This window comes from Carassius auratus, chromosome 40 (assembly GCF_003368295.1).
Source record: "Carassius auratus strain Wakin chromosome 40, ASM336829v1, whole genome shotgun sequence".
Classification (NCBI taxonomy): Eukaryota; Metazoa; Chordata; class Actinopteri; order Cypriniformes; family Cyprinidae; genus Carassius; species Carassius auratus.
In genome coordinates, this window is record NC_039282.1 from 14,895,438 (window position 1) to 14,908,208 (window position 12,771).

Sequence of the window (12,771 nt, forward strand, 5' to 3'; positions counted from 1 at the left end):
TGATAAATTATCAAGTTTTTTAGCAACAGACATAATCAAACTGCCTTAGTATGTATCAAACAATTTTTTTTTGAAATACTAATTACATTATATATGCATTATTACAAATTATTAATTACATTTATATATAAAAATACACATTTAAAATTATAAATATATAAACAATAAATTAATCATATCTACATAAAAAATTACATATTTAATATAAAAATACATTCTAAAATAAATACTAATATAAAAGTAGCACACAATTAAATAGAATATTTTTTTTATTATACAAAAAATTAATAAGTATAATACAAATATTTGTATCATACAAATTTAAATATTTTTACCATAATATTTTTATCCTACAAAAATAACAAATATAAATATATTTGTGTAAAAACTGGGTTGCTGGGTAGTAACCAATTACATGTAATATTAATAAGTACTAGTAATTAGATTATATTACATTTTAAAATTCATAAATAGACGACAATTACTTTTTTATTAATAACATTATTACATATTATTCACATGGACACATGACACGTAGGTAATATTTCATATTTTTATTAAGTGTTTTATTTTTATATTTTAATTTAATTTAACATTCTCCTGATTTAATTTATTAGCTTTTCATTAATCTATACACACCACAGTTTTGTAAACTTTGTTTAATGTTTAACGCATATTTTTTATAACAATAAATGGAATATATTCTTTCTCTCTGTATTTTTAAATCAACATGGTACAACTGACAAACAAGTTTGGTCAAAGGTTATCTAAAAGTAATCAGGCCCTTGTGATCTCTCTTCACACTTCCTGTTAGAGCAGCTCCTCGTGCTTTGATCTGACAGTAGCATCTACTACAGACTCCAGCAGCAGATTAACAACTCAAACACTCAACAATTGCTATTTGGGAGGTCGATGAGTACCTGGGAGGACGAGGTGAGGTGGGAATACAGCCGACTTAGAGCAAGGCAGACAGGCTTCACACAGAGAGAGTAGAAAAGAAAAGAAAGAAAAAAAAAAGACATGAGTGACACATTCACAACTCAAAAGAGGACAGGAAAGACAGATGAATGAAAGAAACAGGAAATCAAAATAAAAATGGCAGCTTACAGATATATATATATAACTGCGTTTCACTGACCAACACAAGTAGAGTTCTGCTGAACACTGAAGCTAAGCGGTAATTGATATTAGCTCAAAATTCAGATTAAACTCATATCCAAAGGAGAAATTAGTGAGAATGTACTTGTGGTTGCTGGATCATCGAATGACTTCTGCTACCTATATATGCATATAGAATTTTTTTAATGGCCAATTTAAACTAAATATTATAACACTGCCACCACTCAAAAAAATAAATAAAATAAAAGACAAGAAATAGGCACTTAAATAAGTTACCACAGTTCGCAAACTATAGAACTGGACATTAGTTGCCCAACACTGCTCTATAGTTTAGGTTTGTACCAGCTGTTTTCGGTGGCACCTCCTCTGTGGTTCGTGGATGGGAGAGAGTTGGGGACCGTCTATAAACTATAGGGCCCTCTGAACCGACAGCACATTCCCAATGAAAAGGAGACAGAATGCAGTGAGGTTAATGAAGATACAAACGCAAAGCAAAGGTGTCAAATGCACACACAACCACAGTCAAAGCCCTGTACGGTCTAGTCTAAATCTCGAAGCGGAGCCCAAGAAACCGTCAACTGGTGACACTTTTAGAGGTCTTGAGATATGAAAGCAGACAGAAAAGTGGCAACCGCAAATGCAGCTCATTTCCAAACAGAGCTGTCACGGTGTTATTTTTTCTTGCTAGGGTATTTCGCAACGACATTATATGTGTTAGCATTATCATCACTCACGTAATCGCATGAAATTACGTGAGCAAGTGTGAGTAGTTTGAGAAAGATACGACGTGTGAAGTTATGTGAGTGACTAATAACTCATTTGTGTCTACATGTGTGTGTGTGTGTGTAATGCAGGAAGTGAGCACTGACCTGGGGAGTGCTGTGAGGTGGCGAGAGACGTCATGGAGTTGGACAGGTTGAGGTTGGCCGTGATGCTGAGCTGGCTCTGGACCGTGGGGGGATACGGAGAGGTGGGAGTGCGCAGAGACTCCTCCCCTCCTTCTTCTTCAATACCAGGAAGGTAAGTGTCGATCAAAGCATCTAGGAACTTAACCACGAGCTCGGCATAGTCTGGAATTTGGGTTTGCTGTTGGAGAGAATTATTAATGATTTAGCTTTATTTAACATATTCCAGTCCCTAGATATGGCACATATCAGTCCCTCCAGAAAAACGCGGATTTTTCTTGTGATTGTTGCGGGCAAAAATCCTTGATTTGGCGGCACGTTTTCGTTAAAAATGCGATGGAATATGCGGGATATTTTAGCAATTTTATGCGATGAAATTGCGTGAACTTTTTCTCACTAGGCTACTACCTTAACGTAAAGAGTAATTTCTTATTACTTCCAATGATAAGCGAGCATACTAAATCACAGAATATTTTAGTTGCAATCTCTTACTGCAACGTTAATATTTTACATACTACTAATATAATTACAACTAAGTTTTTAGTACTGTTCTGTAACAAAAAAGTGCAATCTTACAAGTGTAAAGTTGCATCAACTTCTGAATGAAACTACAACAGTCTTAGTAGCCTAGTGAGAAGGGGGTGTTGGGGGAATCACCTTTTTTTTCTCTATTTCATCAAACCGCAGTTTTCACAAGTTCTCGCAATATAATTTGGCTTCACTATCATGTAAGAAATCGGGAAACTGCTTCGCGCTTTCTTTTGTGCTTATTTTTGTTGGCAAATAAGAATGATTTGCACGCTTCAAGTTTCACCGCTGGGTTTGCAGAGGATGTTCACGTCGCGTAATTACGTCACTTCATAAGGTTCCCATGGCAATGAGGGAAAATGGCGCTTTACTTGTGTGAAGTAAACGCAAAATTTTTCAACTTTCTGCTAAGATATATGTGTTTTTTGCAACGAAAATACAGGGATTATGAAATCATGCTAGCCCCGCATATTTTGCTTCCTGAAATCGATCAAATTTATGCGGCAAAAGAGCGGCGTATTTGAAAAAATGCGACCCCGCATAAACACGCGGCCTTTGGCTGATTATGCATTAAATCAAGCGATCGCATAATCGCGTTTTTCTGGAGGGACTGATATATTTTTCACCCGTTTCGTCATTATTATTCTAACATTGAGTATGAGCAATAGTGACAACATGTTATGTATGGAAGAAAGATGTTGAGATGTTTTCAGCCCTTAAAAATGCAAGTCCTGAAAACACAAGCACTGTTAATGCAATGCATTATTTTTTCAGTTAGTGAAATTCAACATATTTGTTTTTAAAGACATTTGTCATTATTTTTCTTCCATAGTAATGACTGGAATAATTTAGATCTTGAGGATTTTCTGTGGTCAAAATAAGCAGTAATGATTAATACCCCTTATTCCCCCCCATATTGGCTGTAACTATCATTAAAGAAATTTGACTGAGATCGTTTGCTAGCTTCAGTGAAAGTTAACATGCCAAGCTTTTACACTCATACATTACACGTCACATCCTGATGTCACGTGTCTTTGCAGGACCTTTACGGGTTGTGTGTGAATGCACGCACATATCACTGGTAATCACTGGCAGTGTGAAACTGAAAAATCTAGCGACCCGGGATCACATTACCCGTGTATTTTCCGGAATCGCAGTGTGAAAGGGGCTATTGTAACACATCACAGTGAAAATATTGGCAGGGCAAGTAAAAAAAACTAAATTACTGGTCTGACAAGACAGATAGAAACAATGAGCTATATACATCCCTGTCATTGACACCTATTTAAAACCACTGCAGAACTGTGGGAGAGAAGCAGGGCAGAGGGCACAGGATGAGTGTGGGAGATGTTTGGGGGAAGCCGTTTTGGTAAATAAATCTTGGAGGCTGCAGAGAGACCACAGCACACAATTTCTTCACAGCAATGTGTTGGAAAATGACAAGTGTTTATAGGAGCAGCTAATCATACCTTAGTAAAGGGCCCGGCAAACCTCCAAAGCCCGTTGAAACCGAAACCTGTGAGACAGAGAGAGGTGACAGCAGAAAATAAAAAAGGCAATCAGTCAGACATCCGAAGTTGAACTCAATCAATTAAAATATTTAATTATATGCAATAATAGAACTAAATTCATATATATTTTTTTAGACAATTAAGAAAGCATCTGCTGAGAAATCTGTTAATAAATGACTGAAGAGATTGGCTTTACTCTGTAAGCAGGACGGCTGGTATTGAGGAGGAGACTCCTCATGATAGACCACATTCTGAATGATGCCGTGGACGGGGTTCAGGAGGTTGGGGTCCTGGCACATGGAAAGGACGGTGCTTAACTTGGAGTCCAGCAGGTTGTGGCTTTAATGGATAAAAACGACAAGGGAAAAATGGATGTCAAACTACAGAGCCAAAACTGAATAAACAACAAACAAAAGATCATTTTCAAGCATGTTGCAAAAGCTAATTAGTGTAGATTATCTAAGTTGATTTAAAAAGCTTGTTAGGTTGGTATAGTACAAAACACCAAAATCTTCAAATCTCTATTTGCTAGTGGATTAATGTTTGAAAATGTGGCTTTATATGTAGTACTCTGGCCAAATACACTCATAAAAATGCATCGCTTTGATGATTAGTGATTAGGGAGTAGTATGAATCATTTGCTGTACACTTTCCTTAGATTTCATCAAGAATTAAACTCCGGAATGAATAAAAACAGGGGCATGACATTGTTTCCGTATCTGGTGTATGCAAAAAAACACACTTCAATTACATACAAAAATGTTTGCCAATCCCTGTTTATACATGAATAAAAGCCTGAATTAAATGCGCTCATCATATAAAGTTATCGTGTCTCTTCAGAAGAAATTGATTATACATTTTGCAAACGTTTTTGAAGCATAAGTTTTGGGTGAATAGACGTTTAGTGGAGGACAAATCTTTACTTTCATTAAAAATATGGACAAATCTTGTGGATTTGGAATGACGTGAGTGCGAGTTGATGATGTTGCTTCAAAAACATTCCATTCAGGTCAACATTTAAACCTGAATCTCATGAAATATGGGAAACTAATGGATCTTGACTGACTGAGTGTGATGTATTGGTATGTCATGTTGTAGACACTCACACTACTGGAAAGACCTTGGGGAACACCACACTGGCCTCCGCCAAATACTCGTAAAGGATCCGCTGATGAAACTCATCCGTGGTGTATTTCACCAATGTTGCCTATAATTAAAAAAACAATACTTTGCTATACAACGGTGCATACAGTTATAGATGGAGAAAGGAAATGAATCAACATTTTGGTGCTACACATAAAGAAACGGCAACATACATAATACATAAAACATTCAATAATTTCAGCATTTTCAAAGGTAATTCCACATGCTGGAGGATTTAAAGCACAAATTCAAGTGCTAAGAAAAGTAGTGTGGAGCACGCACCAGTACAGTGAGGAGCAGCGTCTGGATCTTCGGATCTGTGAGAACGTTCTCGTCCAGGAGGACATTGGACTCAGACACAGAAACTTTGCGCAAATGGGAGTTGGCTATTCGCTGAGTTTCTGGAATGAAGAAGAGGTGTTGGCGATTCAACCGCTCTCATTTCTAAGCCTAATGTTCTTTTATTGCACATAGATTAGTACTGGCCTGCAGAATAACACATTTGATTCATAATTGTAGAAAAACCTATCACCTATCTCGTAGTCATTTTCAGAAACCCGTCTCATCTTTGGAGGAGTGGTGATGCCTGTCTCCATATCTGGTCTCTTCGGGGCTTTTGAGTCCGAAATTAGGTGATCAAAACTCTTTCTAGTACCTAGAATAGAAATAAAACCACCTAAGTATAAGGCTTAAGTAAAGCTACAGCATGTTTGAGAGCTGCTTTGAGAGAATGAAGACATCAGACCGCTTGTACCCAGAAGTTTCTTCGCATTGGCCTGTGACGGCTGGCCCATGTCTACGCTCATGGATTTGCGCGGGCGAAGGCTGGTCTGCCCCATGGCTGAGTACGGAGGTGCAAGACTGTGCTCTGACACTTTTGGAGAAGCCCAGGGCTGGTTTTCACGCAGAAGCCTGACACATAAAAGAGCGTGAGAATCAACAAGCAACAAAAAAAAAAGTAATAAAAAAAAAATCAATACAGTGGGGTTGCAAACAGGCCATTCAAACCGGTTTAATGAAAAATTCTCACCTGCATCCAGACTCGGTGTCGTACACAGAGTACGCGTCCATGGCAAAGTTCTCCATGGCCACGTCTGAGAGCAGCAATGACTTCCTGTGCTTTAGGCTGCAGCGGCTCCTCACCTCCTCAGATACTGTGAGCAAAGCTGCAACACACACATACACCAGATGTTTCGGTCTGAATTTAAATACAAATCTGCTTTAAAACAGCTTGTGCTGGCTTTAACTTACCTGCCAGATAGGCCACACTCTGCGTGTTCACCTCAAACTTGTCACAGCTGCGGTGTTTTCCCACAAGGCCCAGGAGTGTGTGAAGGATACGGACTGTCCTCGCCACAGTGGTGGAAGAAGGATGCCTGTAGCCTACAAGAAGAAAAGACAAATATGAGGAACCAGACACACAGATAACCAGCAAACAACCAGCAACAATTCTTTTCTAGCGTTCTCTATTTTATGTTTTTATTTATTATAAAAAAACACCTTGCTAAATGTATATCTTTAAAGCTGCTCAGTACATGAATATGGCTACGTCCACACAAAGCCAATCTTTTTTTCCCCCTCGTGTTTTTGTTGCTGTTGCGTGACATAGCGGTGTCTGACTAGGGAGGAGACGTGGGCTGATGACATCATCGTTTCAGAAAGAACACGGACTCCCTGTCCACATGAAAAGGCTGCGTTTACAAATTTATCCAACCTGGGATCCGGGTAAAAAAAAAATATCAGTTTCACCCTCCCAAAAATGCCGGATCCGTGTGGAAGAAATGCCTATACGATCCAAAATTAATGCGTATACTGCGAAACGCGTCTCTGTGCGGACGGGGCCTTAGTCTATTTATACAACAGTAACAGATAAATGTCAACCTAGAATAGTGAATTATTATAAATAAATCAGCTGTGACATGGATATTTTATTGATTTACTTTATTATTATTATTATCATTATTATTATCCCTCTGATAACACCTGCCCAGATTAGTTTTGAGTCAGAAATTTAAATCAGATTATGACACGAAATAAAATTTAAACAAAATAAAATTTGCATTTTGAACCCGATTTATTATTATTATTATTATTATTATTATTATTATTATTATTATTATCCAGCTGAAGAATTGGCCCAGATTAGTTTTGAGTCAAATATTTAACCAAGATTATGAGATAAAATCATATGAAATTAAATCAAATAAATAAGCATAGAAACCGATTTTATTATTATTATCATCCTCCATCAGAGACAGTTGGCCAAAATTAGTTTCAAGTCAAAATAAACAAAAATAAAATGCATGTTTACACTGATTTTTTATTCATTTGTACAATGCAGCCAATAGACATTCTAAATGCAAATATTTATCCTATAGTGTGATCGGCTGATCTTTTCATCATTACCTTTAAGCAAGTGCCCAACTAATGCAAAGTTGAAGTTGGAGGCAAAGTTGAGTCCCACAAAATGGTCCATTTGTTTACAATGCCATTCCAGAGGCTTCCGGATCTCCATGAAGACCTCCTCAGGACTCTATAAAGGGGTGAAAATGTTTTTATCAAGATAACTGCTCAAGAGTTTTACAATCTACCTTGATATTTTAGCTATCACTAACAGTAATATCAAGAGTTTTGAAACATGTTTTACGTCTGTGGTTGTCTAAATGTGGATTTTAGCCGGGTACCTTATCATTAAACACCCGGAGGCTGTCCAGTGTGTGCAGGTTCTGCTCCAGTAAAGCGGTACCGGCAGAGTACAGATTCACTTCATCCAACTGAAGCACAGCCACAGCCACCCAGAACAGAGCTTTATGCATGGGAGAGTCCTGCGGATCATCAGACACATAAAGCTATTAATAAGTCAAGTGTGGAATTTCTGCACCACCAAACTGAATCGCAAAGCTATTTTCAAATAGATTGACCCTTAAATATCTCATATGTATACACTGAGAGAAGTAAACAAAAACAATTCTACAGTAGTATTACATCAGTGGTACAAACTGCTGATGATTTAATAATTGAATCCAGCATACAACATGACTGCACCTGATCGAGGAGAGGTTGTAGTTTGGTGAGAGCGATGACGGTGGCCTCAATGAGAACCTGGCTGTTGTAATTATCCGGCCCCTTTAAGCAGCTCTCCAGCCCCTGTGCAAGAACAGTATTAATCAGACAAATATGAGTGAATGACACTCCAGCTGTTAGACTAGCACTGCACTGCATTCAGCACAGACCTAGATCACACAAACGCACTGCATGTAGCCCAAATGTTCACTATTTCCAGGCAAGATATAGTCACAATACTACAATAAAAGTTGTCCATAATCTCGATGCATTTATACATTATGCCTTTTGACTTTCCCATTAACTGATTAAATACATTTCTCTAAACTTGACTCAATATTGTATACATTTCCAGGGTTATCAAAATAGATTTTTTAGTTGTGCAAAAATAATGTTTGTAGATAATTGTTTAAAAAAAAATATGTGGGCATCTTAATTTATAGACTACATAATACACTACAATTCAAAAGTTGGTCAGTTTTTTTTGTTTTTTCCTAAAAAGAAGTCTCGCCATGTTGCATTTAGTACAAAATTGTGAAATACTACTACAAAAAAATTAAAATATATATTTTTTTAAATATAATTTAAAAGTTACAGTTTTAATGTTCACTTAATGTGACCTTATTTCCTAAATATAAATACATACACATAAATCGCATGCACAATTTTAATAAGTTGCATTTTAAACACTGATTAATAATAATATTTAATGTGTGTGGACGTAAAAACTCATAAAAAATGTATATGAAATTGAATTCTACCTCAGTTAATTTAAAGAATTCTGCTTTCAGCTGAAAACCTCATATAAAAAAAAAAAATTGTACTGGATTCTTATTGTGTTCTAAATGGTGCATGGCTATTGTATTTAAAGAACTTTATCAAAAATGTCAGAGAAGATTCTATCAAGAAAAACCTAAATTTAGGTATTCCGAGAGAGAATAACAGATAGAGCTAACCCGATCAATGCTGAGCAGAGGACTTGCTTTACTGAGAATACGAATGATCTGTTTGAGCTGTCCATGAGTCACACGTTTACTGATGCAACCGAACACAACCAGCGCCCGTGGCTGGAGAGATGGGTTATACTGGAATGCAAACCTATCCAAGACAAGAAAGTACAATTCATTATTAATTAGATGTGAATGTACTGTGATTTTCAGTTGTTACTGCATCACAAAACTCTTATTAAATGTAATGTTTTCAACACACTTTTGTGCCAATTCAGTCCACTGATCCAACCATTTGCATCCGGGAATGTCTCTCATACAGGCCTGGGGAAAAACAATGATTGGTTAAATAACATGTACATAAAAGACTTCAAGGCATAAGTAGTATGTACTCATAAATGATTATTTAAAAAGATTACCTATACTTTAAAATGACAGCACCAGCGAAACACTGTGGCTATACGCCGCACGTTCGTAATACACAATGCATGTAACTAACCTCCATGATCTCCAAAAGAGCCTCTGTAACCGTTTCCAGGGAAGACAGGGCAAAGGTCTCTCTCTCATAGGAGCCGGGGGAGAACGAGCGGTCTCTGTAGCTGGAGCGGAAGGCGATGACCGCCGCAGATTTGACCTTACTGATGCCGAACAGCAGGTAGAACTTGGGCAGGGAGAACTCCGTCAGACTCAGACGCAGCACCTGTTTAGTCTCCTCTGCAGAAGCAAAAACCAGAACAGCAGAGAATCAGACCGATCATCTCCAATAAAACAACTTAGTGTCTAGCAAACAATAAATCAGGAATACTGCATAATAATGTAAGGAGCACATTCCCATGTAGCACATACATACATACACATATATATACATACATACATATATATACATATACATATATATATATATATATACATATATATACATATACATATATATACATATACATATATATACACACCTACACACACATATACATATATATATATATATATACACATATATATATATACACATATATATACATATACATATATATATATATATATACATATAAATATATATACACATACACACACTGTATCATGTGGATTAATTGTGGATTATTGTGATTTTATCAGCTGTTTGGACTCATTCTGATGGCACCCATTCACTAGGCTATGGTGATCAAGTAATGCATCGCTAAATTACTCCAAATCTGTTCCAAACAACCTCATACATGTTGGATGGCCTAAAGGTGACTACATTTGACTCATTTTCATTCTTGGGTCAACTATTCCTTTAAAGCCCTCATTGTCTGGGAGTTATTTCTCACCGCTGAAGTTGAGCTGTGAGCAGGTGCAGAGCGAGTGAATGATGTTGATAACGAGGCCATGTGTTGAGGCTCGGAGGGACAGCGGGCCGGTGGCCACCAGCAGGGTGACGACATGGAACAGGTAGGGCAGATGAGCGGCCACGTCCAGAGAGTTGTTGAAGGAGAGCATGAGCATGTAACGGGCCAGGATGGCAATGTCATCCCACATCAGGTGCTGCTCAAGGGTGGGAGTGGGGGACAGGCACGTCTTATCGATGATCTTACACATTCGGCCAATCACCTGACAGACAAATTAATAAAGGAATTTTTTTTGTTCCATTACAAATTTCAGTTTTATTTGTCTTTAACTGGACACTGAAAAAAACTAAATATTCAAATAGTGTGCTAAACTGAACAAAAAAACATGCAATATCACTGAAGCGGTTTAAAAGCGAATTCAAGCTCTCCATATTGGAAAAAATGACTGGACTCTTTACAGAAAGCATAATTTATCATTTCAAACAAACCTTAAATTAGAAACTACTCCAACACAAAATAGAATGTAGACAATGTGCCTTTTATTTTGACTCGGTGACATGCACTTAAACATCATTTGCTCTCTCAATAAGATTATACTTGGTCCCTCTTTTAACCTCAGAGTCTGGCTGCTATACGAGTCTTAGACAAGCAGACGAAACAGCTGGACAAAGCCTGTCCTTGTGCTGCCCGCTGTGACATCAGCAGTGGCTGGCACACGTTAACCAAACAATATTTGGCTTTTTAGCACAGTTGAGCATCTTCAACTAGTGTAAAATAGCAGAAAGTATTTGGTTATGTTTACTGCGCCAATCGAGAATAATAAAGACCAAGGACGCTTAACTTATCGAATTCTCAATGTTGGTGTCTGACAATGACGTCCATTGAGCATAATGACTAACAGTTGCCCATATAATAGGAGCGACTGCCCCGATGGCTAACGATTGTCTGTCTGTGCGCACACATACTTACTGGGCATTTGTGCAGAACACTTAGGATAATAGATGTTGGGTAGAAGAGCTAGTCAACCGGGATAATAACACAAGAGGAATGATTCAGGAACACGAGAGCCAGAAACACTTTAAGCGGTAAGTCGATATCGGTTTCAAAGTGTGTTAATGGCTAGAAAGTTACCTAAAAGACCTATAAGACATTTAAAGATATGCTAACAAGAAATAAAACTGGTTTGAATGATGCAATTACAATTTAATATTCTATGATTTTATATAGGAGGTATACGTTTCAACAGATAAATTGAATGAAATTATACAAAAATGTGTATGCAATGTAACTGAAGCAGTTTCAGTCATCATCTTGGGATTCAAAATTATTTATAAATAATTAAAAGTAGCAATTAGCTCCAATAGCATCAGTGCTTACAACATTACTGCATATTCTGTTACTACAGTTTGAAGAAAAAAGGTACATTTCGTTTTTGGTTCGGTTGCATTTTCCATGCTGTAAATCATTCAATGCACATCAGCAATGCAGCAGGATTTAATATTTCTGTACAACCTGACTGAAAAGCTCTGTTACTATTATATCGTAAGAACAGCATCATATTAAATAACATATTAAAAACATAAATTCATATAATATGGTGACCAGTACCTTGCTGGACACCAGCTTGACATTTCCTGAAGCCAGAGCTACAGCTGTGTCTGCCATCACTTCAGCCTTGATGGATCCCAAACCCCCGGTAGCACTAGTCTTTATGAAGCTATCCAACACCACATCAAGCAGGTCTGTGATCTATAAACGTAAAAACAGTGCATTCTCTAAGTGCTGACTTAGAGTTTCTAAGGACATGGGCTGAATTACTATAGAAATATAGAGGGGTGTTGGAGTTCAAAGGCATTTGTCATTGTAATGCCTGTTTGAAACTTTCTGGATGGAATAAGCTCACAAAATGAAATTGGGAGAAACTTTAAAGTGGTTTAAAAGGCCTACCTGCCCCAAGCTGCCCCATATCTTCGCCTGTATGGAGGGGTACATCTGCTTCTCATTGATGGTCATAGTAATGAGTTTGTCCAGGATAGCCGTGACACGCTGCCGTTTAGCATCGTCATTGTGTTTACAAAAGCGCACCAAATTACGCAGCCAAGGAGTCATATACTCCAGACACAGATGCTTCAGTTCAATACCTAAACCAAACAACAGGAGACACACAACATTTTTGTAACATATGACACAAAAAATGGTATTTTGCAATGGCCACTCACTTATTTTG

General features: G+C 37.4%; 1 protein-coding gene across 3 annotated transcripts in view; it reads right to left on the reverse strand.

Annotated features, from left to right (window-relative positions):
* LOC113058674 (neurofibromin-like) overlaps positions 1-12,771 on the reverse strand; it is a 69,542-nt gene that overhangs the window by 3,247 nt on the left and 53,524 nt on the right. For 2 of the 3 annotated variants that reach the window (XM_026226802.1, XM_026226801.1), the window contains 20 exons: positions 12,492-12,685; positions 12,153-12,293; positions 10,527-10,806; positions 9,716-9,930; positions 9,479-9,540; positions 9,226-9,367; positions 8,252-8,353; positions 7,891-8,031; positions 7,613-7,739; positions 6,458-6,589; positions 6,237-6,372; positions 5,952-6,118; positions 5,739-5,861; positions 5,489-5,607; positions 5,170-5,270; positions 4,260-4,402; positions 4,022-4,068; positions 1,989-2,205; positions 1,462-1,539; positions 921-974 (listed from right to left, as the gene is read on the reverse strand). In XM_026226802.1, coding sequence (XP_026082587.1) covers positions 921-974; positions 1,462-1,539; positions 1,989-2,205; positions 4,022-4,068; positions 4,260-4,402; positions 5,170-5,270; positions 5,489-5,607; positions 5,739-5,861; positions 5,952-6,118; positions 6,237-6,372; positions 6,458-6,589; positions 7,613-7,739; positions 7,891-8,031; positions 8,252-8,353; positions 9,226-9,367; positions 9,479-9,540; positions 9,716-9,930; positions 10,527-10,806; positions 12,153-12,293; positions 12,492-12,685 — 2,721 coding nt within the window. The remainder of the gene's footprint in view (positions 1-920; positions 975-1,461; positions 1,540-1,988; positions 2,206-4,021; positions 4,069-4,259; positions 4,403-5,169; positions 5,271-5,488; positions 5,608-5,738; positions 5,862-5,951; positions 6,119-6,236; positions 6,373-6,457; positions 6,590-7,612; positions 7,740-7,890; positions 8,032-8,251; positions 8,354-9,225; positions 9,368-9,478; positions 9,541-9,715; positions 9,931-10,526; positions 10,807-12,152; positions 12,294-12,491; positions 12,686-12,771) is intronic. The other variant, XM_026226803.1, reaches the window with a different exon arrangement.